Source organism: Bos taurus, chromosome 3 (assembly GCF_002263795.3).
Source record: "Bos taurus isolate L1 Dominette 01449 registration number 42190680 breed Hereford chromosome 3, ARS-UCD2.0, whole genome shotgun sequence".
NCBI classification, from domain to species: domain Eukaryota; kingdom Metazoa; phylum Chordata; class Mammalia; order Artiodactyla; family Bovidae; genus Bos; species Bos taurus.
This window is the reverse complement of record NC_037330.1, coordinates 79090642-79118159: the sequence shown is the minus strand read 5'-3', so window position 1 is coordinate 79118159 and position 27518 is coordinate 79090642. Positions and strand designations below refer to the sequence as shown.

Sequence of the window (27518 nt, the reverse complement as noted above, 5' to 3'; positions counted from 1 at the left end):
TTTATAAGGCTCTAATCCAGATCCCTTGGCCCAGTTCAGCCACTCAGTCGTGTCCGGCTATTTGCAACTCCCTGGACTGCAGCACATCAGGTTTCCCTGTCCATCACCAGCTCCCGGAGCTTGCTCAAACTCATGTCCATGCAGTCAGTGATGCCATCCCACCATCTCATCCTCTGTCTTCCCCTTCTCCTCCTGCCTTCAGTCTTTCCCATTATCAGGGTCTTTTCCAGTGAGTCAGTTCTTCTCATCAGGTGACCAAAATATTGGAGCTTCAGCTTCAGCATCAGTCCTTGCAATGAATATTCAGGACTAATTTCCTTTAAGATTGAGTGGTTTGATCTCTTGCAATCCAAGGGACTCTCAAGAGTCTTCACCAACACCACGGTTCAAAAGCATCAATTCTTCAGCACTCAGCTTTCTTTATGGTCCAACTCTCACATCCATACATGACTACTGCAAAAACCATAGCTTTGACTAGACAGACCTTTGTCAGCAAAGTAATGTCTCTGCTTTTTAATATGCTATCTAGGTTAGTCATAGCTTTTCTTCCAAGGAGTAAGCGTCTTTTAATTTCATGGCTGCAGTCACCATCTGCAGTGGTTTTGGAGCCCCCCAAAATAAAGTCTGACACTATTTCCACTGTTTCCCCATCTATTTCCCATGAAGTGATGGAACTGGATGCCATGATCTTAGTTTTCTGAATGTTGCGTTTTCAGCCAGCTTTTTCACTCTCCTCTTTCACTTTTATCAAGAGGCTCTTTAGTTCTTCTTTGATTTCTGCCATAAGGGTGGTGTCATCTGCTTATATGAGGTTACTGATGTTTCTCCCAGCAGTCTTGATTCCAGTTTGTGCTTCATCCAGCCCAGCATTTCACATGATGTACTCTGCATGTAAGTTAAATAAACAGTGTGACAACATGCAGCCTTGACATATTCCTTTCTCTATTTGGAATCAGTCTGTTGTTCCATGTCCAGTTCTAGCTGTTGCTTCTTGACCTGCATACAGATTTCTCAGGAGGCAGGTAAGGTGGTCTAGTATTCCCATCTCTTTAAGAATTTTCCACAGTTTGTTGTGATCCATACAGTCAAATGCTTTGGCATAGTCAATAAAGCAGAAGTAGACATTTTTCTGGAACTCTCTTGCTTTTTCTATGACCCAACGGATGTTGGCAATTTGATCTCTGGTTCCTCTGCCTTTTCTAAATCCAACTTGAACATCTGCAAGTTCTTGGTTCCTGTACTGTTGAAGCCTTGCTTGGAGAATTTTGAGCATTACTTTGCTAGCATGTGAGATGAGTGCAAAAGAATCTGCCTGTCAGTGCAGGAGACATGGTTCAATTCCTGGGTCAGAAAGATTCCCTGGAGGAGGAAATGGCAACCCACTCCAGTACTCTTGCCTAGAAAATCCCATGGACAGAGAAGCCTGGTAAAATAAGTTCATGGGGTCACTAAGTGTTGGACATGTCTTAGCGAGTAAACAAAAACAACAAATCCAGATGCCCAGGATACAAAAGTGAGTAATATTGGTTCCTTCTTTTTTGGGGTTAAGAATCTATTGGAGAGCAGCTAGATAAGAAGATGGTTAAATAAAGGGAGAATTAAATAGAGATCACAAGTACTGTGATCATGTATTGCTATAAAGACATCTAGTGGATCACAAAGAAAGAGCATGTATCTAGATCGAACTGGTAGCTGCAGTGTTAGAAAATATTTACTGGAGGAGGTGATATGAGCTGAATTTGAAAGGGTGACTTATTGGAAACAGTGGGATGAAGGGCATTCCAGTTATGGGGAGCACTACCTCCCACACGCAGCATCACCCACTACCAACACTGCTTTGGGAAGCTGAGACCTCTAGAATCAAAGCAGGAAGAAGTTGTTAAAATATTAGGTCTTAGATAACAAGTGATTGATTCAGTCCAGGGTGATCTGCCAAAGCATGCTGAATCACATAGGACGGCAGCATACAGAATCCTGGACATCAGAGGGCAGGACTGGTGGTGGGGAGCTTGTTTCCAATCCTTGGGAAAAGGCTGCTTTTCATACTGTTTCAGTCCATATGCTGGATATGGGCAGGTACCATCAAATATTCAGAAGCCTGTCCATGACATCCTCTCAATCTATCCGAAACTTCTCAATGAACTCATCCAAATATTGAAGTACTTGTAAGCTCAAAGATATCAGTGATCATGGAAAATGCCTCAAGAGGTTTGGAACAACTTCTGGGTGAACTGTTAAGTTCCATAGGCGTGGAAAATGATGATTCTGGAAACGGTACAGTATGTGGGGGGAAAAAAAAAACTTGTGAAAAAAATCATGATTTAAGCCTGCAGGAAAAATATTAATAGTCAGAAAAAATATTAAACTGCTAATGTTTTTTCTCTGTTGTTTACATTTTATATCACATCCTTAGTTAGTTTTATGATAATATTTTTAATATAATGAAGCCTAAAGGTGAAATATGGCTTCCCTGGTGGCGCCAGTGGTAAAGAACCTGCCTGCCAATGCAAGAGATGTAAGAGATGCAGGTTCTATCCCTGGGTCAGGTAGATCCCCTCAAGGAGGGCCTGGCAACCCACTCCAGTATTCTTGCCTGGAGAATCCCATGGACAGAGGAGCCTGGTGGGCTACAGTCCATAGGGTCACAAAGAGTTGGACATGACTGAAGTGACTTAGCATGCACGCTAAGGTGAAATATGGGTGCTGATTAAGCCACTTCCTTCTCCAAAGGCAGAAGCAAAAAAGCCCTAAATAAATAATTACCCTTTTGTATGTTAGTTTCCGATATTTCAGATTCCACTTTCCCCCTAATTGTATTTCAGTTTGTGTGGTGTATTTGTTTTGCTTGTTAAGTCTGTCCTGCGTCTTGCCCTTGCCCACACCCCTCTTCCCACCCTGGATCTGTGGGATGCATTGTGATGTCTGTCTGCTAATTTTGCTGTGACTGGGGCTGGTGTCTGGTTGGTGATTCATGTTTGTTCCTAAGTTGTACATCTGTGTTGGTTGCTTTGAAACATGCCCCAGGGAATATGAAAGGCCCTTTGTCTCCTTGAATCTGCTTCTTTGCCCCCAGGGAATTCTTCTTTGGCTTCGGGATTCTGGCAGGCTCTTCTATGAATTTAGGCAGGGTAAAAAAGAAAGAAAACAGAAAACAAAGGGAAGCGACAGGGAGAGAGTTTGAGGGTCTGGGTCTAGTCCCTGCTTACCTGGCAGGACCAAACCTCCTGGATACAAAAACTGGGGGGCACATGCTTTGTGACATCTACTTAAAAGGTAATACTTGCAGACTTGTTGTCTTCCCACTAGGAATTCCTGCCTGCAGCAGGAAGGAGGGCAGATTGAGCCCTGATGGAAACCCTTAATGGAAAAAGTTCTGACAGTTTGGTAGGCATACCCACTTGGCAACTCTTCTAAGAGTTTAGCACAGATATACACAGAAGTGACATTCATAATATTTAATGACTGGTACCGCATGGACACTGACCAATTAAATGGACACAGGCCACCGTGCTGAAGGTGGAGGCCCCCTGCTGTTCCAGACATCAACCCTTCAGTTACTGGATAACCAGGAGGTCCAGCGGCTCCTGGAGGGTCTGGGGGCAGGGGCTGGCTGCCAGCTGTTACCAAAGTATTTCAGTGTTTTAATACCCATTAAGGATGTATAGACAGAGACCAAATGAAGTACTGCATGGTTACTCATAAAAGTTCAAAGCTTATGCCCACTCTTAAGCTTTATGTAGTCCCATCTTTACCTATTAAGAGCCTGCCATCTTTGTCTTAAAGAAGAGTTCAGAGCTGACATCAAGACCTAGTCGTACTACAGGCTCCAGGTGGCACAAAGAAGTCCTTATCCACAAAGGAGCTCTTTATTTTGCTCAACGACTAGTATAGATCTCACCCAAGGGAAATTTGTAAGTCAGCTTACATTATATTTTCACTTGCTGCAATATATTTGCCTTACAACATAGCTTTACCTCCGGGCAGGCTGGCAAACAGGCTGAAATGTGTGAGTGATTGCCCACCTGCCTGCTTGCCTGCAGAGTCTGAAAGATCGTCCCATCCCAGACCATGAGCCTGCTGTGAAAATCCATCTGCAGTACCATGAAAGCCCAAATACGTATATTGGATTGTTATGGCTCTTCCTTGTCCTCTTCATGGGAGATTCTCACTTGCTGCTTCTTATCAGACACCTAGAGTCTGCGGGTTGGCTAAAAGCAGCTTCTCGGAATGGTCTCTGGGGAAGCATTATAACCCCAGATTCTCTCATTTCTTATTTCCCTGTTTCAGTAAAACCTACAGCTTCAGCATAATTTGCTGCCTCCCCTGCCTTCACTCCAGATAACAGCCAGGGTTGCTCATAATCCGACTGACTCTCTACATACCAAGCGCAACTTTTGTCTGAATGTAGAGACTGAAAGGAAGTTTCACTCTACCCAGAAAGCCATTGAGAAGCTCTGTGATTACAGAAGTGTGACATTGTAGAAGACTGAGTTGGAAAACTTGGATTTTCCAATTCTCCTTGCACATTTACTAGCCTGTGCCTTCATGCAGGCATTTAAAATCTCTCGAAGCCTCATCTTCCTCAAATGTAGAGTGGAATCATACTGTGGAGTTCACAGGGTCATGATAAGGATTGTAAATGAAATAATAAATGAGAAAGCCATCTGTAAACTAAAAACATCCACTGCAAGAACATAGGCTGGAAGAACTAGTGAACAAAAGGAATCACAAATGTAGAAATAAATCGTGGCAGCTGGATGAGTATGAAGTAAGCCCACTACTGTGGTCCAGCCTGGAAAAGAGAGCATCCTGTAACTTCTCCAACAGCTTTCTGCAGAGCTTTAGCTGGAGGGCAGTGAGTGGTCTAGAGAAATGCTAGGCAAGAGGGTTACTGCCAGTCTGAGGTTGTGCATGCAGGAAAAATATAGAGAGGATGGTGGAAAGCACGGGAAAGACAGAGTACCTAAGGTAATACCAGGACTGGGAGAGAGAAAATAGACAGAGTCTACTGCTTCCGCCTGTGTGGTCATTGTTCAGAAATTGTTCAAATGAATCTGGACTTGAGGGTACCATTCCAGAGTGAGGGAGACTGACCAGAAATCTCAACAATACTCTTTCTTTTGAGTCAATAGCTGCATCCTCTCTCCTCCAGAAAGAAAGCTCTGCTGCCCTGAAGGCCTATTTAGCATTATTAGATTAATTAAGTTATTTTCTGTGCTTAAACTTGAGTATGAATGGTAAGTTGCAGACTGGGCCTCCCGTTTAATCAGCCAGTGGGTGTTTTCAGGATAGCACTTTGTTCCTAAAAACAGTCAGAAATATGCACATTGTATCTTTAATGAGACTGTGGTATTTATTTATGGCAGAAAGAAGTCTCCCAGCTAAGAAGACTCATTCAAGTGATAGTTGAGTGTCTGGCACTTAGAGCTGTGTTAGATGCTGTATCTGGAGTCGCTTATTATCACCAGTTCATTTTATGAATTTGTTAAAGTTATCATGCCGCTGAAAGGCCATAGGACTTTGTGCTGGGGATCCAATCCTGGTTCCACTCTTTGCTAATGACTAAACTTCTGTGGACTGTTCCCTTTATATAAAATAGAGGATTAGATGACTTTTTATATAAAAGATATTGAGGATGACTGCAACTCAGAGCTGTTTGGAGACATAAAACTCCGTGGCGTGTGAAATGCTATGTAACGTGCCCAGCACACGTGGTTCTCCGTGTCTGTATGTCAGTTCTCATGTGACTGGGTTTTTTTCTTTCTCTTTAAGCTTTGATGTGGAAAATGGCCCTTCCCCAGGTCGGAGCCCACTGGACCCCCAGGCCAGCTCTTCTTCTGGGCTGGTTCTTCATGCCACCTTCCCCGGGCACAGCCAGCGCAGAGAGTCCTTTCTGTACAGATCAGACAGCGACTATGACTTGTCACCGAAGGCGATGTCAAGAAATTCTTCACTTCCAAGTGAGCAGTAAGTACGAGCTGTCTGGCTCCCTGTCTCACACTTACCTCACCTTTAACACATCAGAGGAGCAACACTGTTCCCCTTTAACACAAGGGAAGAGGGAGAAAAAAAGTGAACAGGAGCAGAGATGACAATGATAACCACCTTAAGGGCATACATGCTCTCTTGAGTGCGAAATGTATAGAGGATCCACAAGAGTGTTTAAAAACCTTAGGCACAGTGTTTGCTTTACTTCTGTTATTGATACTTTTTAAGCTTTTGATTTTATACTGGAGTATAGCCAATCAACAATGTGATAGTTTCAGATGGACAACAAAGGGACTCAGTCATATACATACATGTATCCATTCTCCCCCGAACCTCCCTCCCATCCAGGCTGCCACATAACATTGAGCAGAGTTTCCTGTGCTAAACAGTAGGACCTTGTTAGTTATCCATTTTAAATATAGCACCTTGTACCCAAACTCCCTAAGTATCTCTTTCCCCTAGTCTCCCCTCCCTGCTGAAGTTCATTCTCTAATACTTAAAAAAAAAAATCAGCTTCATTTCCTGAACTGCTGAATCGTTTATGGCACGAGAACCTTAACAGTTTTTTGCAAACCACAATCTGACTTTGCAAGGCATGTGCAGTTTACATCAGGCTATAGCAGAGAAGGAAAGGTGGTTGGTGACATGCAACTTCTCTGAGTGGCCTTTGCTGGGTAACATTTAGTGAATTGTCATCTAGTCACATGTCTGTGTCCCTTCTCTGGAACCTTGACACAATGCCCACTTATTGCCTGGCTCCTAGGTGAGACAGGACACACTTCCACCACCCTATTAAGCATGGCTGATATTTCTGTTTTGCTGCTATTAACTGGAGATCTCTAATTTGTATTTAAAGAACAGTGACAGGGTTGTGTTACTTATTTATTGAGTTTCTGAAACCAAATAAAATTGGATGATGGAATGCGAGCCTTAAAAGTTTTCTGGGCACATGTACAATTGTTTTTAATATCATATGTTATAAAAATATCAGTAGCTCCCTAAAGTCTCCAAACTGGAAAGTTCCACTGGGCTCTCCTCAGTTGTTGGAAAGGAAGCTAAAAAGGGTCACCCTTTTGTGAAAGGGGCACAGGGTATTTTAAACCAACCAATAAGATAATATGCCCCAGGGCACTTCTACCAGCTAATTTTAATAGAAGCATGTACTCAGTCGCTCAGTCGTGTCTGACTCTGCAATCATATAGACTATAGTCTACCAGTCTCCTCTATCCATAGAATTCTCCAAGCAAGAATACTGATGTGGGTTGCCATTTCCTCCTCCAGGGGATTTTCCTGTCCCAGGAATAGAACCCAAGTCTCCTGCATCTTCTGCATTGGCAGGTGGATTCTTCGCCACTGAGCCATCTAGAAAGCCCTTAATAGAAGCACTCCTGCCCTAAAACATCTCAATCATTGGTGGACCAAAACTCATTTGGCTAATATTTACTGACAATCAGGGCTTCCCTTGTGGCTAAGCTGCTAAACAATCTGCCTGCAATGAGGGAGACCTGGGTTCGATCCCTGGGTTGGGAAGATCCCCTGGAGAAGGGAAAGGCTACCCACTCCAGTGTTCTGGACTGGAGAATTGCATGGACTGTACGGTCTATGTGGTCGCAAAGAGTCAGACACAACTGAGCAACTTTTACTTTCACTTTCTCTACTGAAGCTCACCTATGTTCCAGGCAGTGTGCCAGGCTCTGGGAGTAAAAGATGAACAGAATAGTGGAAAAATCACAGAGAAGTTAAAAAATAAATGCTATTCTCAAAAAAGTTGCATGTTCTCAGGAAGGTTACAGTTACATAAGAAAGAGGAACTCTGGTGTTATGTGGAAGGAAGCATTCAGTTAGTGCATACCAGGGAGCCCTGTTTGTTTACATATGTTATGCTTTTTAATCTTTGCCACAGTCCTGTCAGGTGGGCGGCATTATTATCTCTTCTCTATAGAGGATGAAACAGAGATTCTGAGAAGTTGAGAAACCTACCCCTCCTATATGACTCTGTGCTACGCTATTATCCCTTGATGTAGATAAGACAGGCAGTTTTGTACAGGCAAAACTTTTGGACTCTGCCGAGGCAATGGCACCCCACTCCAGTACTCTTGCCTGGAAAATCCCATGGACGGAGGAGCCTGGTGGGCTGCAGTCCGTGGGGTCGCTGAGGGCCGGACACGACTGAGTGACTTCACTTTCACTTTTCACTTTCATGCATTGGAGAAGGAAATGGCACCCCACTCCAGTGTTCTTGCCCGGAGAATCCCAGGGATGGGGGAGCCTGGTGGGCTGCCATCTATGGGGCCGCACAGAGTCGGACACGACTGAAGTGACTTAGCATGCTCTTCAAACTGCAAAGTAGAATCTCTACTAAGAGGTAGAAAACGTGAATGCAGGGTAGATACCTCTTTGCTGTAGATCACGTAGTGCTAAGGAAGTTTCTGACCAAGGCTCAAATGGAGACTTTGACAGTGAACATACCTGGAATTTTCTCTTCCACCAAAACAAACACCTTTCACCTTTCTCCTCCCTGGGCGGAAGATGTGGCAAGATGGAGGTAATTAGAGCCTCATTCAGAGTGTTTCATGGGAGAAAGACTAACTTTGGACAGCAGCTGGTGGCTCCCCCAGACTCATGACAAACAGCTTGATGTGTCTCCGGGTCACTCAGAGGCTTCCCAGCAGATTCTAACCAAATTTAAAATTAAACTCCACCAATTCCTTACTTACAATCAAAAGGTTATAGAAATTTTGAACTTGAAGAGATCTTAAAGATCACAGTTCAACTCAGTCTATAGCTGTAGAAACAGACATCTAGTTCTGAATGACTCTGCATCCAGGGTCCCTAAATTAATGGTTAGCCTCTTTTCAGTTTTATCAACCAGCAAAAATTTCCCCTAACTTTAGAACCTATAGAGTGTTGCCAACTTTAGATTTAGACAGATAAGAATTATATATGCAAAATAACTAGTATCATTCTCACTTAAAAAAAAAAAAAAAACAAACTTTAAAACATGGGGCACACTTTCAAAATAAAGAATAGTCCTTCCCAAGAAAAAACATTTGACAACATGATCTCATCCTGTCAAAGATACTGATAACAAAATATATTAACATTTTTGAGTGAATAAAAATAGCACACAATGTTGTTTTGCAAATATTTCAACATGACAGTAAAACTTTCATGTATTTGTCAGTTTAGGAATTTATATTTCTAAACACAGCAAGAAGTAGGACTTGAATATCCAGATTCTTCTGGAATTTCATTTTATCAGGACTACGTTGGAAAATCCCGTTTTACATGGGTGTGTGCTCAGTCTTTTCAGTTATGTCCAACTGTTTGTGACCCCATGGACCACAGCCCACCAGGCTTCTCTGTCCATGGAATTCTCCAGGCAAGAATACTGGAGTGGATTCCCATTTCCTCCTTCAAGGAGTCTTCCCAATCCAGGAATCAAACCCAGGTCTCCTGTATTGTAGGCAGATTTACACAGGTATCTTGAGCTAAACTGAAGTCATTCTCTCAAAGCTATTTGACCCAACTATTACTCTTCAGGATGACTTGACATAAATAGAGGAACCACAGTCCCTGAACCTCTTGCTGCTTCTCCTGCCTTCTATTCACAAAGTCAAGAGAAAGAAAGACAATAATAGAGCTGGAATCTTCACGTGAAGGCTGTGGGGTGAGGGCTGCAGCGTGTTCCCCACTCAGGAGTCCTCATATCCAGCACAGAAGAGTCATGAATGCACATAAGAGGTAGAACATCCTGCATAATTCCTTGGCATTAAATCTTAACAGTAGAGACCATGCTGTCTTTTTACAGGTTTTCATCTGAACTCTTTCAGGAGGAAAAATATAGGCAGGGAGAATGAATGAACAGATGACTAAGTAAAAATGTGAATGGAAAACTAAAAGGGGCTTTAACATACAGCAACAAAAGAGATTGAAAGAAGGGTTTCTAGTAAAGAAAACTAGATGACCATTGGATCCCAAAAGGAAGTTCCCCTTGCTTTCTTAGATGTGGCAATAATTTATTGATCTCTGTTCAGTTCCTGTGTTCTGGTCATCTTTAATGGAGTGCGTCTATATACCAAAGGCCAGTTATATTGTCCAAAACTTTGGAGGAACCAACCTGGGCAGAACCACCTTTGATTATCCACCAGTAAAGCCACAGGGAAGGAAGATCCCTGTTTCCTTTATTTAGTCATCCTATTTGCAGTCTTATACAGACAAGTTTTTAAAGCTACTGTTGATGTGAGAAGTGATTTCTAGAGAGAGCAGTCACGGGAAATGAGATCTGAAAACCAAGAGGAAAAGTAGAAATAACAGCCCACTTAAATTTAAGACCTGTTTATTGATGGGCTACCAAAAAAATACAATGTGGTATCTAAGACTTGAGTTACAGCCATTATACCTACTAGTACCATAACTTTAAGACACTGAATGTTTTTCATAGTGTCTAAATTATCTATGAATAAAAGCACACATTTACTAAGCATTTCCTATAACTATTTGAAGTGTTTACGTATTGTAACTCATTTATTCCCCTTAATGCATGAATACTATAATTCAGTATTGTAGTACTATCATTGTTTTGGTACTGTAATTGTCTTGGTGGTACTGTGACTGTCTTGGTACTATAATTGTCTTCTCTTAAAGAGGAGAACAGTGGAGCACAGAGAGGTTAAGTAATTTGCCCAGTAAACAGGGAAACACAACTCAAATTCAGGTAATCTGGATGACTAAGCCATATGGATATTCAGTATATAAACGGACTAAATAATGATGAAAAATAAAAATAATGATACAAATCTCTGCTCTGCCTACCTTTCCAGCTTACAAAAATTATACCCATCCTTTCTTTGAACAAAACTTGCTTACATTTAGACACCTTGCAAGCAAATGAGACATCTTCTGTGTCTTCAAGGGAGCTAAAATATTAGTAAGTCAATGTGCTGTACTTAGTCACTCAGTCATGTCCTACCCTTTGCGATTCCATGGACTGTAGCCCACCCGGCTCCTCTGTCCATTGGATTCTCCAGGCAAGAATACTGGAGTGGATTGCCATGCCCTCCTCCAGGGGATATTCCCCACCCAGGGATCAAACCTGGGTCTGCCACATTGCAGGCAGATTCTTTACTGACTAAGCCAAGTCAATAGATAGTTGTAATATCTTCAGAAAACGGCAATGGTAGAAAGGGATGCCCAGGACTTTGAGAGATCTGGCCTGGCAAAGTGAGAGGCCTACTTTGAGGAATTACAGCTAAACTAGAGGAATTAGCAGAAGGGTGTGCAGGAAGAAGGGCCATGTGCTCACCAACTCTAGTTCTCAAGAATGTTTTGGGGAACCACAGCTCTGTGTGGCTCAGGCAAAGAATGCAAAAAGATGAGGAAGTGGTGAGAGACTTGCTAGAAAAATAAGCAGGACCCTCACCAGGAAGGGCCTGTGAGGACTTAGCATTTATGCTGCAGGCAAGCAGCCTGGAGCTACTAAAGGCTTTTAAGCAGGAAGATACATAATCAGACAAAAGTTTTTGAAAGATAACTGATTACAATCTAAAGAACAGTTTGGAGGGTGGACAAAGCCTAAAGCTATTTCCAAGAGCCAAATGGGAGGAGCTTTGGTAATTTACATAATAAAGGATTGGATTCTATGTTAGAACAGATCTAGTGGGCAATTAATAAATATTTGCAAGTTAGGATCCACAGATGGTGGTGGTTGACTGTGGGATGAGAGAGAGGCAGGTTTCAGCCTTGACCAACAAGATCAGTGCTTACACCATTCCCTAGGGTCAAGGACATTCCCTTACCACATGAAATAAGACACAGGAAAATGCTTTGTAACTGTAAAGTACAGTATAAATATTAGCACTCTTGATTTTAATGGGGGCAGAAATGATTGTCTTAAAGAAGTTCTCACCAGTTGGGAAAATAGCCATGCAATTTTTAATTACAGAAGAGCAAAAGTGCTTTTATGTGCCAAGCACTGTTGTAAGAGTGGTACATACATAATAACGCATTTAAATCTCACAACACGTTGTAAGAGTCCCATAGTTTGTAATAGTGCAGCTGAGAAGCAAACCAAAAGCCGTCTGGCGGCAAAAGCTGTACTCTTAACTACAGTATAGTCTATTTCTCTAAGACAGCCTAAAATCAATGTTACAAAAAAACGTACAAGTAAAATTCTGCGTGTAGATAGGAAACAGAAAGGTGAAATTGATAAAGTCCAGAGTGCAGCAGTAGGAAGAAGCATTTTTGCTTTGTAGAAAAGTATTTCATTGTTGAGAGCAGACCCACACTCAATTAAGACCCACAGAGTTGTTGTTTGGTTGCTAAGCTGTGTCCGAGACCCCAGGGACTATAGCCTGCCAGGCTCCTCTGTCCATGGGATCTTCCAGGCAAGAATACTGGAGTGGGTTGCCATTTCCTTCCAGGAAATGGGCATCTCCCTGACCCAGGAATCAAACCCAAGCCTCCAGCATTGGCAGGCAGATTCTTTATCACTGAGCCACCTGGGAAGCCATTAAGACCCTCAGAATTGCTGCTGCTGCTGCTAAGTCGCTTCAGTCGTGTCCAACTCTGTGCGACCCCATAGAGGGCAGCCCACCAGGCCCCGCAGTCCCTGGGATTCTCTAGGCAGTACTCGTCTCCAATTAGCCTACAAAATTGTAATGTGCTGGGTTTGTCGCTAGATGGTGCTCGTGCCATGGTTCTGAATATCTGGTTTTGTTCCTGTGGGATAGTGCCCTCTCTAGTGGTTTGGGCAACTAACAACTACATCAGTTTCTATAATCAATCAAGTATTTTGTTATATTCATTCCCTTTTCTTATTCATATATCAAATTATGATTTAAAAAATTTGAACTAGTTTTATAAATTATATGGCTGTACTCAAACAGAAGTTTTTTCGTTTTCTTATCTACAGATTATCTGATCGTTTCTATAGCAGTTACTGTCTGACATACAGCCTTAGCTTTTACAGTTCAAATTCTTCAAGGGACCCAGTGCTCAGGATCTGAACATTCATCGCTTGCCTCTGAATGTTCTACTCTCATAAATTTCAGAAGTTTCATAATAAAGTGATTTTGACAAAACAGGGCCCTCTGAATTTTTTTATTTCAGTTCATTTCAGTTCAGCCACTCAGTCTTGTCCAACTCTTTGCGACCCCATGGACTGCAGCACACCAGGCCTCCCTGTTCATCACCAACTCCTGGAGTTGACTCAAACTCATGTCCATTGAGTTGGTGATGCCATTCAACCATCTCATCCTTTGTTGTCCCCTTCTCCTCCTGCCCTCAATCTTTCCCAGCATCAGGACGTTTTCAAATGAGTCGGTTCTTTGCATCAGATGGCCAAAGTATTGGAGTTTCAGCTTCACCATCAGTCCTTCCAATGAATATTCAGGACTGATTTCCTTTAGGATGGACTCATTGGGTCTCCTTGCTGTCCAAGGGACTCTCAAGAGTCTTCTCCAATACCACAGTTCAAAAGCATCAATTCTTAGGCACTCAGTTTTCTTCACAGTCCAACTCTCACATTCATACATGACTACTGGAAAAATCATAGCTTTGACTAGACTTACCTTTGTTAGCAAAGTAATGTCTCTGCTTTTTAATATGCTGTCTAGGTTGGTCATAACTTTTCCTCCAAGGAGCAAGCGTCTTTTAATTTCATGACTGCAGTTACCATCTGCAGTGATTTCGGAGCTCAAAAAAATGAAGTCTGTTACTGTTTCCATTCTTTCCACATCTGTTTGCCATGAAGTGATGGGACCAGATGCCATGATCTTAGTTTTCTGAATGTTGAGCTTGGGCTACCTGCTGTGGGTCCACGCCTGAGCTCCACACCAGATGAACCCAAGTTGGCCCAGGTGCCCGTGTGCTGCTGGCCAGGCTTCATACTCGCTCACTGTCTGAATTTTTTTAACCTGCCTTGAATCATTAGTTTGTACAGTTTTAGTAGCTCCCTATTCATGCAAAAGTATATCAGCTTTTGGCACTATTTATGTGTGAAATTTGCTCATATTATTTAACTTTTGTTGGGAATGTAGATTCCAGAAATCCAGGAGCCATAGCTGATCTACTTAAGTCTAACACTGTCACTGTATTCCCAACTCACCCAGGATGTCTTCTGAACAATATGAACTTCACAGGAGAAATCTGAACAAATAGTAGGCTATTTCACCCATCTGAAGTTCATCCCCCCAAAAAAGCTTGGGAAGGGGCAGTTCTTGTAACATCTCACCACCCTGCATTTATTACAACTGCATGTCTCTTCACTCTTACTCTGTCTCTCGTTTTCACTCCTCTCCAAGAACCCTGAGGTTCTTCCTTTGAATCTCTCTATATACTCCCATCCATGAAGCCACTCTCTGCCATTACTTCAGTGGTTGCCCATTATTGTAAGTAAGTCCTAAATCTCTAGCTCTAATCCCCATATTTTAGTCTTCCCACTTGCTATTTCCACCAGGATATCAATGAGTATCTTAAAACTCAATGTGTGAGAAAGTGACACATCTCCTCCAACTCCTCCTCACTTTTTTATTTCTACTCATGACTTCACTATTTTCCCAGATACCTGTTCTAAAAATGAAAATAGTGTTTCTTTATGAACCGTATCCAACTAATGCCAAGTCCTTGGCAACATGTTCAGGGTCTCTTCCAGTTGTCTTTGCTTGTTTCTTCCTCTCCCTCACCAAAGTCTTCTCATCTGACTGACAGCAACATCCTTCCAACCATTCTTCTTGGCGCTGCCCTCGCTTCTATCTCTCATGCCCATAGCATTTTGCTTTCCAAAGCACTTTTCTGTTCGCCTCAGTTAGCCAGTTCAGTCACTCAGTCGTGTCTGACTCTTTGCGACCCCATGAATTGCAGCATGCCAGCCTCCCTGTCCAATGCCTGGAGTTCACCCAAACCCATGTCCATCGAGTTGGTGATGCCATCCAGCCATCTCATCCTCTGTCATCCCCTTCTGCTCCTGCCACCAATCCCTCCCAGCATCAGAGTCTTTTCCAATGAGTCAACTCTTCTATAAGGTGGCCAAAGTATTGGAGTTTCAGCTTGAGCACCAGTCCTTCCAGTGAATACCCAGGACTGATCTCCTTTAGAACGGACTAATTGGATCTCCTTGCAGTCCAGGGGACTCTCAGGAGTCTTCTCCAACACCACAGTTCAAAAGCATCAATTCTTCGGATGGGGTCGCACAGAGTCGGACACGACTGAAGCAGCTTAGCAGCAGAAGCAGCAGCTTTCTTCACAGTCCAACTCTCACATCCATACATGACCACTGGAAAAACCATAGCCTTGACTAGACAGACCTTTGTTGGCAAAGTAATGTCTCTACTTTTGAATATGCTATCAAGCTTGGTCATAACTTTCCTTCCAAGGAGTAAGCATCCTTTAATTTCATGGCTGCAGTCACCATCTGAGTGATTTTGGAGCCCCCAAAATAAAGTCTGACACTGCTTCCACTGTTTCCCCATCTATTTGCCATGAAGTGATGGGACCAGATGCCATGATCTTCGTTTTCTGAATGTTGAGCTTTCAGCCAACTTTTTCACTCTCCTCTTTCACTTTCATCAAGAGGCTTTTTAGTTCCTCTTCACTTTCTGCCATAAGGGTGGTATCATCTGCATGTCTGAGGTTCTTGATATTTCTCCCAGCAATCTTGATTTCCAGGTTGTGCTTCTTCCAGCCCAGCATTTCTCATGATGTACTCTGCATATAAGTTAAATAAACAGGGTGACAGTATACAGCCTTGACGTACTCCTTTTCCTATTTGGAACCAGTCTGTTGTTCCATGCCCAGTTCTAACTGTTGCTTCCTGACCTGCATACAGATTTCTCAAGAGGCAGGTCAGGTGGTCTGGTATTCCCATCTCTTTCAGAATTTTCCACAGTTTATTGTGATCCACACAGTCAAAGGCTTTGGCATAGTCAATAAAGCAGAACTAGATGTTTTTCTGGAACTCTCTTGCTTTTTTCATGATCCAGCGGATGTTGGCAATTTGATCTCTGGTTCCTCTGCCTTTTCTAAAACCAGCTTGAACATCTGGAAGTTCACAGTTCACGTATTGCTGAAGCCTGGCTTGGAGAATTTTGAGCATTCCTTTACTAGCATGTGTGATGAGTGCAATTGTGCGGTAGTTTGAGCATTCTTTGGCGTTGCCTTTCTTTGGGATTGGAATGAAAACTGACGTTTTCCAATCCTGTGGCCACTGCTGAGTTTTCCAAATTTGCTGGCATATTGAGTGCAGCACTTTCACAGCATCATCTTCCAGGATTTGAAATAGCTCAACTGGAATTCCATCACCTCCACTAGCTTTGTTCGTAGTGATGCTTTCTAAGGCCCACTTGACTTCACATTCGCCTATCTCACCGCAAACCTCATTTCTTCTGCAGAATTAAGCACCAATTCCACAACCGTTGTTCACAATGTCCATAATATGAGTGTGGGGGACCTTCGAGTATTGTCCTCTGTAAATGTCTGTTATGTACTCAGCTCTGTCCAAACAACCACCAAGCATCTCCAGGTCCAGTATTTTCCCATTTCAGGACCTCTATTCTTGTATTGCTCTCATTAGAAGCATCTACCATCCCTACCTTTTAAAGCCTATACTTGCAAATTCATTTCAAATACCACCTGTTCAATCAAACCTTTCCTGTCTTGTCTGATCTGTAATTAACACTTCTCCTTTGTACCCCCATTAAGTATCTATTGTTCATATTCTCATTCTATATTTATATGATTTATACTATCTACTGCAGTGTTTTGGATTTTTTTTTTTTTTTTTTGTCTCCTGTTTTAATTTGAGGGGATCGTGAACTCTGTCAACCATGAATTTAGTCAACCATGCAGGGCCATCAAAAAATAGGAAAACATAATGGTTAATAGCACAGATTTTTGGAATCTGATAGTCTTAGTTCTTCCATTTATTAGCTATGTGCTGGTTAAGCAATGGCTTACCTACTCTGAGCTTTGATATTATCTATAAAATAGGCCTAAGATTAGCTGCTTCAAGTCTTCTTACAAGAGTTAAATGAGGCTTCCCGGAGGACCTGACAGATGGCAATCATTCAAAGAATGCTTAGTCTTGTCAGTGTTCTTTTTATAGTCACTGTACAAAGCAGATGCACAGAAAGTTTACTAGATGAAATTGAAGGGGGACTTCTAGCTAAAAACCACAGTAGAACAGAAAATATTGTACTAAATGAAACCCTAAAATAAAAACCCACACTAAAGAAGAGGTCCCCAAGGATACAGGTGTTATCCAAGCCTGGATCCCAAGGCCTCACCTGATGCCTGGTGCTGGGCAGGTGCTTAATAACCATTGGTTGCACTCTGATAGCTAGCAAATAAGTGCCATATTTGTGCAGTGATCGATGATACAAAGCAGATGATCAGACAGTGAAGGAAAGTCACTGTCCACTACTTTCTGCGCAACTTATGATTCACACTGTGATAGCAAATTGGCCCGATTATGTGTCTACAGCTCAGCCCAGCGTGTCCTCTAATGGTTTTAATGGAGATCTTGCCATGTGGATTTAAGAAGATTTATCAAAGCCTGTACCAGAGAGAGAAGTCTCCTGAAAACACACTTCTGAGTATTCCCAAGTACAGAATTTATGTGGCTCAGCTCAATCAAATCTTTGGGACAAAGTGAGAGATGGTGATATGATAATAGTAGGTTCAATCCCTACACTCCCGTAAAAGCTTTTCCTTGGGTACTTTAAGAAAAAAGTTATATTAAAAACAAAAGTAATGGGATTCCCAGACAGAAATCTGTGTTTAAATGGCATTAAGGCTGTGGTTCAAATCAACAAAAGCCAGGAAATCCAAAGTTAACCTTTATCCAGACTGTTAGGCCATTTTTTCCAGCCCTGTGTGTGCCTGTGAGCAGCCCTCCCTTTGAATTTCCTGGCTCTGGCAACCAAAATCCACAAATCGCTTTGAATTACAGTTCTCTGGGTCTGCTATTTAATGAGAATATACCCTGAAGATATAAACTTACTTGCAAGTGTTTTTATGTGTAGCCACTGTAAATCTAGGAGCTATGAACCTGGTGGGTTTTTCTTTTTTCTTTCAAGGTCCTGAAATTCCCATCTCTGCCTAAATCAGTCCTGCCTTATATCCAGGTAGAATGACTTGTCTAACATTTGTGTTGCTAACACCGATGAAGTTTAATGACAGTTTATATGTCATAGTTATAATGCAAATACATTTTAAAGTTTTTTTTTTTTTTCTCTCTCTCTCTTTTCACCAGACATGGCGATGACTTGATTGTAACACCTTTTGCCCAGGTACGTATCATGCTGCCTGGCTCATTCTCGCTCTGTCCCTGAGTATAGTTTCTAAGAGTGGTCTATGAACCTACCTAGCCCTCTCCTTTTGTTCCTAACCACTCCTAACTGTGGAAATATTTTCCTTTTAGGTCCTTGCCAGCTTGCGAAGTGTGAGAAACAACTTTACTCTGCTGACAAACCTTCACGGAACATCCAATAAGTAAGCACACATATTTGTGAAGTTATGAATCCCTTCCAAAAGGTGAAACACTGTATAGCACTAACACACACAAACACACAACTTAACACTAATGAATGGAAATTTGTCCTCCTCTCTAGGTTAGGGTACATGATAACATTTGGAAGTAGGATGGATCACCATAGTATTTTAGAACTGGTATCATTTCATGGCAAATAGATGGGGAAACAGTAGAAACAGTGGCTGACTTTATTTTACTGGGCTCCAAAATCACTGCAGATGGTGATTGTGGCCATGGAGTTAAAATATGCTTACTCTTTGGAAGGAAAGTTATGACCAACCTAGACAGCATATTGAAATGCAGAGACATTACTTTGTCAACAAAGGTCTGTCTAGTCAAGGCTATGGTTTTTCCAAAGGCTATGGTTTTTCCAATAGTCATGTATGGATGTGAGAGTTGGACTATAAAGAAAGCTGAGTGCAGAAGAATTGATGCTTTTGAACTATGGTGTTGGAGAAGACTCTTGAGAGTCCCTTGGACAGCAAGGAGATCTAATCAGTCCATCCTAAAGAAAATCATTCCTGAATATTCATTGGAAGGACTGATAGTGAAGCTGAAACTCCAATACTTTGGCCACCTGATGCGAAGAACTGACTCACTTGAAAAGATCCTGATTCTGGGAAAGATTGAGGGGAGGAGGAGAAGGGGACGACAGAGGATGAGATAGTTACATGGCATCACCGACTCAATGGATATGGGTCTGGGTGAACTCCGGGAGTTGGTGATGGACAGGGAGGCCTGGTGTGCTGTGGTTCATGGGGTCGCAAAGAGTCGGACACGACTGAGCGACTGAACTGAACCGAAGACGTTAGAAATTAGTCCAGATCTTATTAATCTTTGTATCTTTAACACTTAGTAGACAAGAGTTTAACAAATGAAAGGATGAGATTTTTTTTTCCTTTCTCCTTTTGTATTTACTGCTTGAAAATATGAATCAGTTCAGTTCAGTTCAGTCGCTCAGTCGTGTCCGACTCTTTGCGACCTCATGAATCATAGCACACCAGCAACCCTGTCCATCACCAACTCCCAGAGTTTACACAAACTCATGTCCATTAAGTCAGTGATGCCATCCAGCCATCTCATCCTCTGGCGTCCCCTTCTCCTCCTGCCCCCAATCCCTCCCAGCATCAGGGTCTTTTCCAATGAGTCAACTCTTCCTATGAGGTGGCCAAAGTATTAGAGTTTCAGCTTGAGCTTTAGTCCTTCCAGTGAACACCCAGGACTGATCTCCTTTAGAATGGACTGGTTGGATCTTCTTGCAGTCCAAGGGACTCTCAAGAGTCTTCTCCAACACCACAGTTCAAAAGCATCAATTCTTCAGCGCTCAGCTTTCTTCACAGTCCAACTCTCACATCCATATATGACCACTGGAAAAACCATAGCCTTGACTAGATGGACCTTTGTTGACAAAGTAATGTCTCTGCTTTTTAATATGCCATCTAGATTGGTCATAACTTTCCTTCTAAGGAGTAAGCGTCTTTTAATTTCATGGCTGCAGTCACCATCTGCAGTGATTTTGGAGCCCCCAAAGATAAAGTCAGCCACTGTTTCCACTGTTTCCCCATCTATTTCCCATGAAGTGATGGGACTGGATGCCATGATCTTAGTTTTCTGAATGTTGAGCTTTAAGCCAACTTTTTCACTCTCCTCTTTCACTTTCATCAAGAGGCTTTTTAGTCCCTCTTCACTTTCTGCCATTAGGGTGGTGTCATCTAAGATATATGAGTACTCATCAGTAAAGACCATAAATTCTATTAAAATTATTTTGGATTAAGCTATTAATGAGTTCAGAAGTTCAAATTTAAGATTAAAAGTAACAAAAGGTCAGGTCCAAGTTGCCTATGTTTCGGTAATATATAAACAGATGCATGTAATTTGATGATTAAGAGTAGCACTATCCTCTCTTCTGTCTTTAACAAGCTACATAAGCTTGGCCATTTCAACTAACATGGCTGAACTGTGGTCACCTTATCTGTTAAATGAAAGGTTTGAGCTGATCATACTGCAGTAGCTTTCTCCTCCAAAATCATTTCAATCTGTGGGTCTAAGTGCTATGTCATTCACTATCCAGCAATTTAACAATCATCGCAGAAACCAGAAGGTCATAGAACCAAACTTCCCTGGTGTTTCAGTGGATAGAGTCTGCCTACCAATGCAGGGGACACAAGTTTGATCCCTGATCCAGGAAGATTTTATGTGCTGTGGAGCAACTTAAGTCCATTTGTAACAACAGCTGAGCCTATGTGCCGCAACCACTGAAGCCTGTGGGCCTAGAACCTGTGCTCTGCAACAAAAGAAGCCACCCCAGTGAGAAGCCTGCGGTGCCTCAAGAAAGAATAGCAATGAAGAGTGGCCCCTGCTCACTGCAACTAGAGAAAGTCGTGTGCAGCAAGGAAGACCTAGCACAACCAAAAATAAATAATTTTTTTTTTTTTTTTTTTTAAGAAAAGGAGATGATAGAACTCGTGATCCTGGAATGGTAGGGCCAGAGGAGAACTTTGAGACCATTGATTCAGCAGCTTTGTTTTACAGAAGGAGAAATTAGGCCCTCAGAAATCCAGCAAGTTGCTAACAACCATACCATAGGCTAAAGACACACCAGGACAAAACCTTAAGTCTCCTGATTTTTCTAAGCTAGTGTTCACCCTGTAGGAAATCCTGTCTCTCTAGTCTTTCTGAAATTATTCTTCAACCCTCTGTTTTGCTTTTATCCAAATTTTTATTGAATGGCGTTATTAAAAGTAAGAGTAGACCCTACCTTGAAAGCTAACTTTTCCTTTCACTGTTCTATCATTTTTCACGGGGGCTTCCTGTGAGATGGTCCTACATATTTCTATGGAGTTTTTCCCATCATCAGTTTCTCCTCCTCTGAATTATTCTCCAAAGTGCCACCGTAGTCATCTTTTTCACTACTATGTGGCTGTGTCACTTTCCAGCTTCAGTGGTTCACTGTCTAATCATTAAGATGAATGCAGGTGCTTGGCCCCAAGGTGTCTTGTGATCTAACTCAAGCTAGTTGGACTGATAGTTGATCGAGTTTACACTGGATATACAGGAAAGCTAGAAGCTTTCCCAACCTCATTTGCAGTGGTGAAGTGAGTAAAAGTCGCTCGGTCATCTCCGACTCTTTGTGACCCCATGGGCTATACAGTCCATGGAATTCTCCAGGCCAGAATACTGCAGTGGGTAGCCTTTCCCTTCTTCAGGGGATCTTCCCAACCCAGGGATAGAACCCTAATCTCCAGCATTGCAGGCGGATTCTTTACCAGCTGAACCACAAGGAAAGCCCTCATTTGCAGAGGTGCTCTGTGTTTATTATTAAATAATTCTCTCAACAAGTATTTATTCAGATACTATTCATCCACGTATTTTTGTTTGTACTTAACAAATATGTATTGAGCACCACCTTGTACCAGGCATTGGTGATATAATTAGTGACCATAACATACAAGTTCTCTGCCCTTTTCAGGATTTCCATTCTAATGGGACATTCCCAGAGGTACAGAGGTGTACAATCAGACCAGGAGTCTGGCCACATGACATCACGTTCTATCATCTGCGTCATGTTTGTTCCCTGCGTGTTCTATTCTATATCCTAATCATGGACTTACTGTTCTCACCTCCTAAAGTGTCTCTCTCCACCTTCCATTGATTGTGCCACTGAATCTTGCTGGTCCTTTATACACACCTCTGTGTCACCTTCACCAGGATGCTTCCCCCGACCCTGTCAAGCCTGGCTGAGCGTCCTTCAGTGGCCCCAGAACACTCTGCAAATCATGGATGGGTCTTTGCCACTCCTACTACTAGACTGTGTGTCTTGTAAGGACCCTTGAAAATTACATTTTCTTTTCCTTGACTCTCTAAGAATTAGCAGAACACCTGACAAATAGTGTTTGCTCCATAAGTATTCATCATTAATTCTCTGAATTAATAATTGTTAGGGAAATGTTTTGAAAATTACTTTTTCAAAAGTGATCCTTTCTGTTTCCCCACTTTTTTTTCTTTACAGAATATGGCTTCTGGGGCCTTATTTATCACTTCCTAACTCAATTCTACCTATTGAAAATTATGTGACTTGGGGAAATTATTTCACCTCTCTGGAGCTCAGTTTCCCAGTCTATAAATAGGGTTGTTCTGAGAATGAAATTTGTTGATATTTGTAAAGCACTTATAACAACTTACAGCACATGGTAAGTGCTCAATAAATGTGAATTATTGTAAGTGATGGTTACATATCTCTTGCTGAAGCCAGAAATAGTGTGACACTTTGGAGTTTTCATGTCCATTATCTCAGTTATCATCACCGTAAATAAGATTTGTGATGTGACAGGCATGTTGCCTCTGCTCAATGGACAAGGAACCAGAGCTCAGGGAAATCAAATGATTAGTGCAAAAATAGCTCACTTCTGGAGACATGCCAAACCAGTCCTGAAACCTGGCATCCTAATTCTTGCAGTGCTCTTTTGTAAGAAAAACTCAGTTTTTTCCTTCCTGTGTGGTGAGAAACTTAGTTCTTCCCATGTGGGTTCTGTCTTCCTGTGAGTCTTCTTTACTATCCACACAAAACACTTCATTTCTGACATGTCTGGTCACCAATCCATGCAGATTTTTCCCCACAATTACAAGCAAATGTTGGACACCAACTGAATGTCTGATAATTTAATTCAATCCCAACACTCTCTACTTGGAGATAGCGTCAGATCCCATAAGTGCTCAGTCCCGCAAGATTGCACACTGCCTTCCTCCCCACTTTTCAGACACCAGTCACAAGCTCAGATTATCATCTGTGCTTCTGATCGCACCAGCTGTAGATTCTAATGAATCTATGTCTATCCTATTTCAACCTGTATCTAATTTATTCTAACCCACCCCTCCCCCAGGTCTCATTAATTTGCCTGAGCTGCTCACAGAATCTAAGGAAACACTTACATATGTTTACCAGTTTATTAAAGAATGTGATAGAGGATACAGGTGAACAGCCTGATGAAAAGACACACAGGGTCGAGCCTGGGAGGGTCCATCCTCATGGAGCTGGGGTGTATCACCCTCCTAGTGTGGATGTGTTTGCCAGCTTGAAGCTCTCTGATACCTGTATTATTAGGATTTGACAGAGGTTTCTTCACATAGTCATGATCAATGATTATCTCCGTTCCCAGCCCTTCTCTCCTTTCTGGAGGATGAGGGATATGGCTGAAAATTCTAAGCTTCTATTCATGGCTCGGTATTTCAGGTGACCAGCTCCCATCCAGGAGTCACCCAGATGCAGAGTCACCCCTTTAGAACAAAATATGCTCCCAGTGCTCTTCTTTCTTAGGAAATTACAGGAGTTTGGGGAGCTCTGTATCAGGAAGCAGGGCAGAGACCTATCAGATCAGATCAGTCGCTCAGTCCTGTCCAACTCTGTGACCCCATGAATCGCAGCACGCCAGGCCTCCCTGTCCGTCACCAACTCCCGGAGTTCACCCAGACTCACGTCCAACGAGTCAGTGATGCCATCCAGCCATCTCATCCTCCGTCGTCCCCTTCTCCTCTTGCCCCCAATCCCCCCCAGCATCAGAGTCTTTTCCAATGAGTCAACTCTTCGCATGAGGTGGCCAAAGTACTGTGGAATTTCAGCTTTAGCATCATTCCTTCCAAAGAAATCCCAGGGCTGATCTCCTTCAGAATGGACTGGCTGGATCTCCTTGCTGTCCAAGGGACTCTCAAGAGTCTTCTCCAACACCACAGTTCAAAAGCATCAATTCTTCGGCGCTCAGCCTTCTTCACAGTCCAACTCTCACATCCATACATGACCACAGGAAAAACCATAGCCTTGACTAGATGGACCTTTGTTGGCAAAATAATGTCTCTGCTTTTGAATATGCTATCTAGGTTGGTCATAACTTTCCTTCCAAGGAGTAAGCGTCTTTTAATTTCATGGCTGCAGTCACCATCTGTAGTGATTTTGGAGCCCAGAAAAACAAAAGTCTGACACTGTTTCCACTGTTTCCCCATCTATTTGCCATGAAGTGATGGGACCAGATGCCATGATCTTCGTTTTCTGAATGTTGAGCTTTAAGCCAACTTTTTCACTCTCCACTTTCACTTTTATCAAGAGGCTTTTTAGTTGCTCTTCACTTTCTGCCATAAGGTTGGTGTCATCTGCATATATATATATAAAATAAAATATATATATTTTATTATCTCACATCTTTCCATTTACTACACTTTCACATTTACTACTATTCAGTCTTCTGCATTATGGGATGAAATCTCTGAAGGTTTTGGAAGAGAGTCATTTAAGAACTTACAGAATAGCTGAAGGTCAGAGAACCTGAGGCAGAGACATGAGCTAGGAAATGGTTTCAAGAATTAAACTGTGAGGAGTGAAACTCTGAACCAAGATGATGGAGGTGGGAATTGAGGAAGAAGGGGTGAATAAGGTACATTCCAAAGGCTTCTTTAGCATAGCAGGACCCCAAACCACTACACTGCACAGCTCCAAGGAGAATTGGTGTCGGGGGTGATGTGATGGAATGTTTTCAGTTACTGTTTTCTTAGCATGGGCTTGGAGGTCTTTCCTCTGTGAAAGTATCAGGGAATTCCTTCTAACCCTGCTGATTAGGTGGCATTAATGATAAAGAATCAGCCAGCTAATGCAAGAGACTCAGGAGACAAGGGTTCAGTCTTTGGGTCAGGAAGATCCCCTGAAGGAGGGCATGGCAATCCACTCCAGTATTCTTGCTTGGAGAATCCCACGAACAGAGGAGCCTGGTGGGTTACAGTCCATGGGGTCCCAAAGAGTCAGACATGACTGAGCAACTAAGCATGCACACGCACACTGATGATTACAGGCTGTTAGCTGAAGCATTTTCTGGGGAATCAGGTTTTTCCATAGCCTTGGGGTTTTGAACCACATACACATGCAGAGTTGCTATACACAGAGTGCCCTAGGACCATAGCTGCCATACAGAGAGCTCATCCAGAACTGAGGATTGAGGACTCAGGCTGAGGACTGCCCTCCAAATCATGGCCCTTTGTGTCACTTCTGGTCCAAAGCACACTCAGCAAATGTAGTAGATCCCCAGCAGTAAGAAAGTTGCATCTAATTTGGTGTCGTTGTTCCGTTGTTCAGTTGTGTCCAACTCCTGCAGCACACTAGGCTTCCCTATCTTTCACCATCTCCTGGAGCTTGCTCAAACTCATGTCCATTGAGTTGGTGATGTCATCCAATCAGCCATCTTCTGTCATCCCTTTCTCTTCCTACCCTCAATCTTTCCCAGCATGAGGGTCTTTTCCAGTGATTTGGCTCTTTGCATCAGGTGGCCAAAGAATTGGAGCTTTAGCTTCAGCATCAGTCCTTCCAGTGAATATGACTAATGCTGCTGCTGCTGCTGCTGCTGCTAAGTCACTTCAGTTGTGTCCGACTCTGTGCGACCCCATAGACGGCAGCCCACCAGGCTCCCCGGTCCCTGGGATTCTCCAGGCAAGAACACTGGAGTGGGTTGCCATTTCCTTCTCCAATGGTCATTCCCAAATTCATATCCATATTTGTACAGAGTTGATCCTCCTATTAAGTTCAAGTACTTCCTTAAAATCAACACCAACCAACATGTCCATCAGTAGAGCTTCACCAAAGGGGCTGAGATTGCTTCAGTCTAGCTCAGGCTCAGAAGTGAACATTGGGGCAGCCTGGCAGGGGCAGGTTGGAAAACTGAGGGTCCATTTAATGCACTCCATTCTATTCCCAGTCGATACCATCAAACAAATAAAGACAACTGAACACAAAAATATCTATTAGGAATGTATCCACCAGACTAAGAGGATTGTCCTTCCCACCCCAACCCTGATATTCACTGATCTCAACAACTGAAACAGCAAGGTTCATGGAACTCAGACGTTGCTTTCTGGGATGCTTGACTTGGGTTCCTGAGAGCCATTCCTTGACTTGAATGTAATAATTTAAGTAAAAATTATATCCTTAGAATGGTTTTCATAAGACATGTGGGTAGTGTGTGTTTTCTTTTTAATATGAAAAGGAACTCCCACATAGAACTATACTGTTCACAAGTCAAGATTTCCTTTATCTTTTGGCTCTTTGCTTAGTATAAAATCAGTCCATTGTCTGAGCTTTACCACCCAAAGGGTGAAAAATCTCAGAGTTCCTGTTGAGGTGATTTCCTTGCACTTCCATGAAATGTTTTATTGAGGGCTGCTTGATTGGGCTTGTATTTCTTGGCTTCAAATTGAAACCTATATTTCCTTTGTCCCAGGAATTTTGAAACTAAGGCTTTCATTTAGAGTTAATTCAGATAAGCATCCCTAAAGCATTTACTGGCTTTCAACAGACTGCTGGAGGAATCGCATGTGAATGAGAATGCCTGCCATTCAGCAGTCTGATAGCCAGGGAATAGAGCTGGAGCAAAGAGGTGTCCCTCATCATCCAGCTCTGTCAGTAACATCACTAGTATCACTGGTGGCTTCCAGGAGATCATGTTACATCACTGCATTAACATTCTTCCACAGTGTAATTAAATCAACATTATATGAAATCTTTGAAAAAGAATTAATAGCCACTGAATTTTTTTTTTTCAGTATATATCTGAAGTGTCTTTCATTGCTTTGTGTCCTTTGGCATGGGACTTAAATTAGCTGAGAATAATAAAATCTTGAGCATTCAGAGCTGGAAAAAACCTAGCCAAATTTCCTCAGAGTGAGGGAGGAAATATATGTAAAACCTCTCACACAGGAGCTGGCACATTGTAAATTAGCAGTAAATGTTACTTGCTGCCCGTTCTCCCCAAGTGAGGAAGAAACTGGGAATTTCAGTGAGTTGCCCAGGGCTATATAGTTAGAAGGTGCCAGAACCAGGATTAGAATTCCTGTCTTCTTATTCATAGTCCAGCTCTTTTTCCACTGTGCTATTCAGGGCTGGAAAGTATTAACTGCTGTGGCCATATTATCCTCCCTATTAATATCACCACCTTTACAACCCAGGGGTAGAACTTATGATTATTCCATA

At 42.4% G+C, this 27518-nt stretch overlaps 1 protein-coding gene across 1 annotated transcript in view; it reads left to right on the top strand.

Moving 5' to 3' along the window:
- Window positions 1–27518, top strand: part of PDE4B (phosphodiesterase 4B) — a 449624-nt gene that overhangs the window by 288652 nt on the left and 133454 nt on the right. The window contains 3 exon segments of the mRNA NM_001102546.1: window positions 5773–5967; window positions 18239–18275; window positions 18407–18477. Coding sequence (NP_001096016.1) covers window positions 5773–5967; window positions 18239–18275; window positions 18407–18477 — 303 coding nt within the window.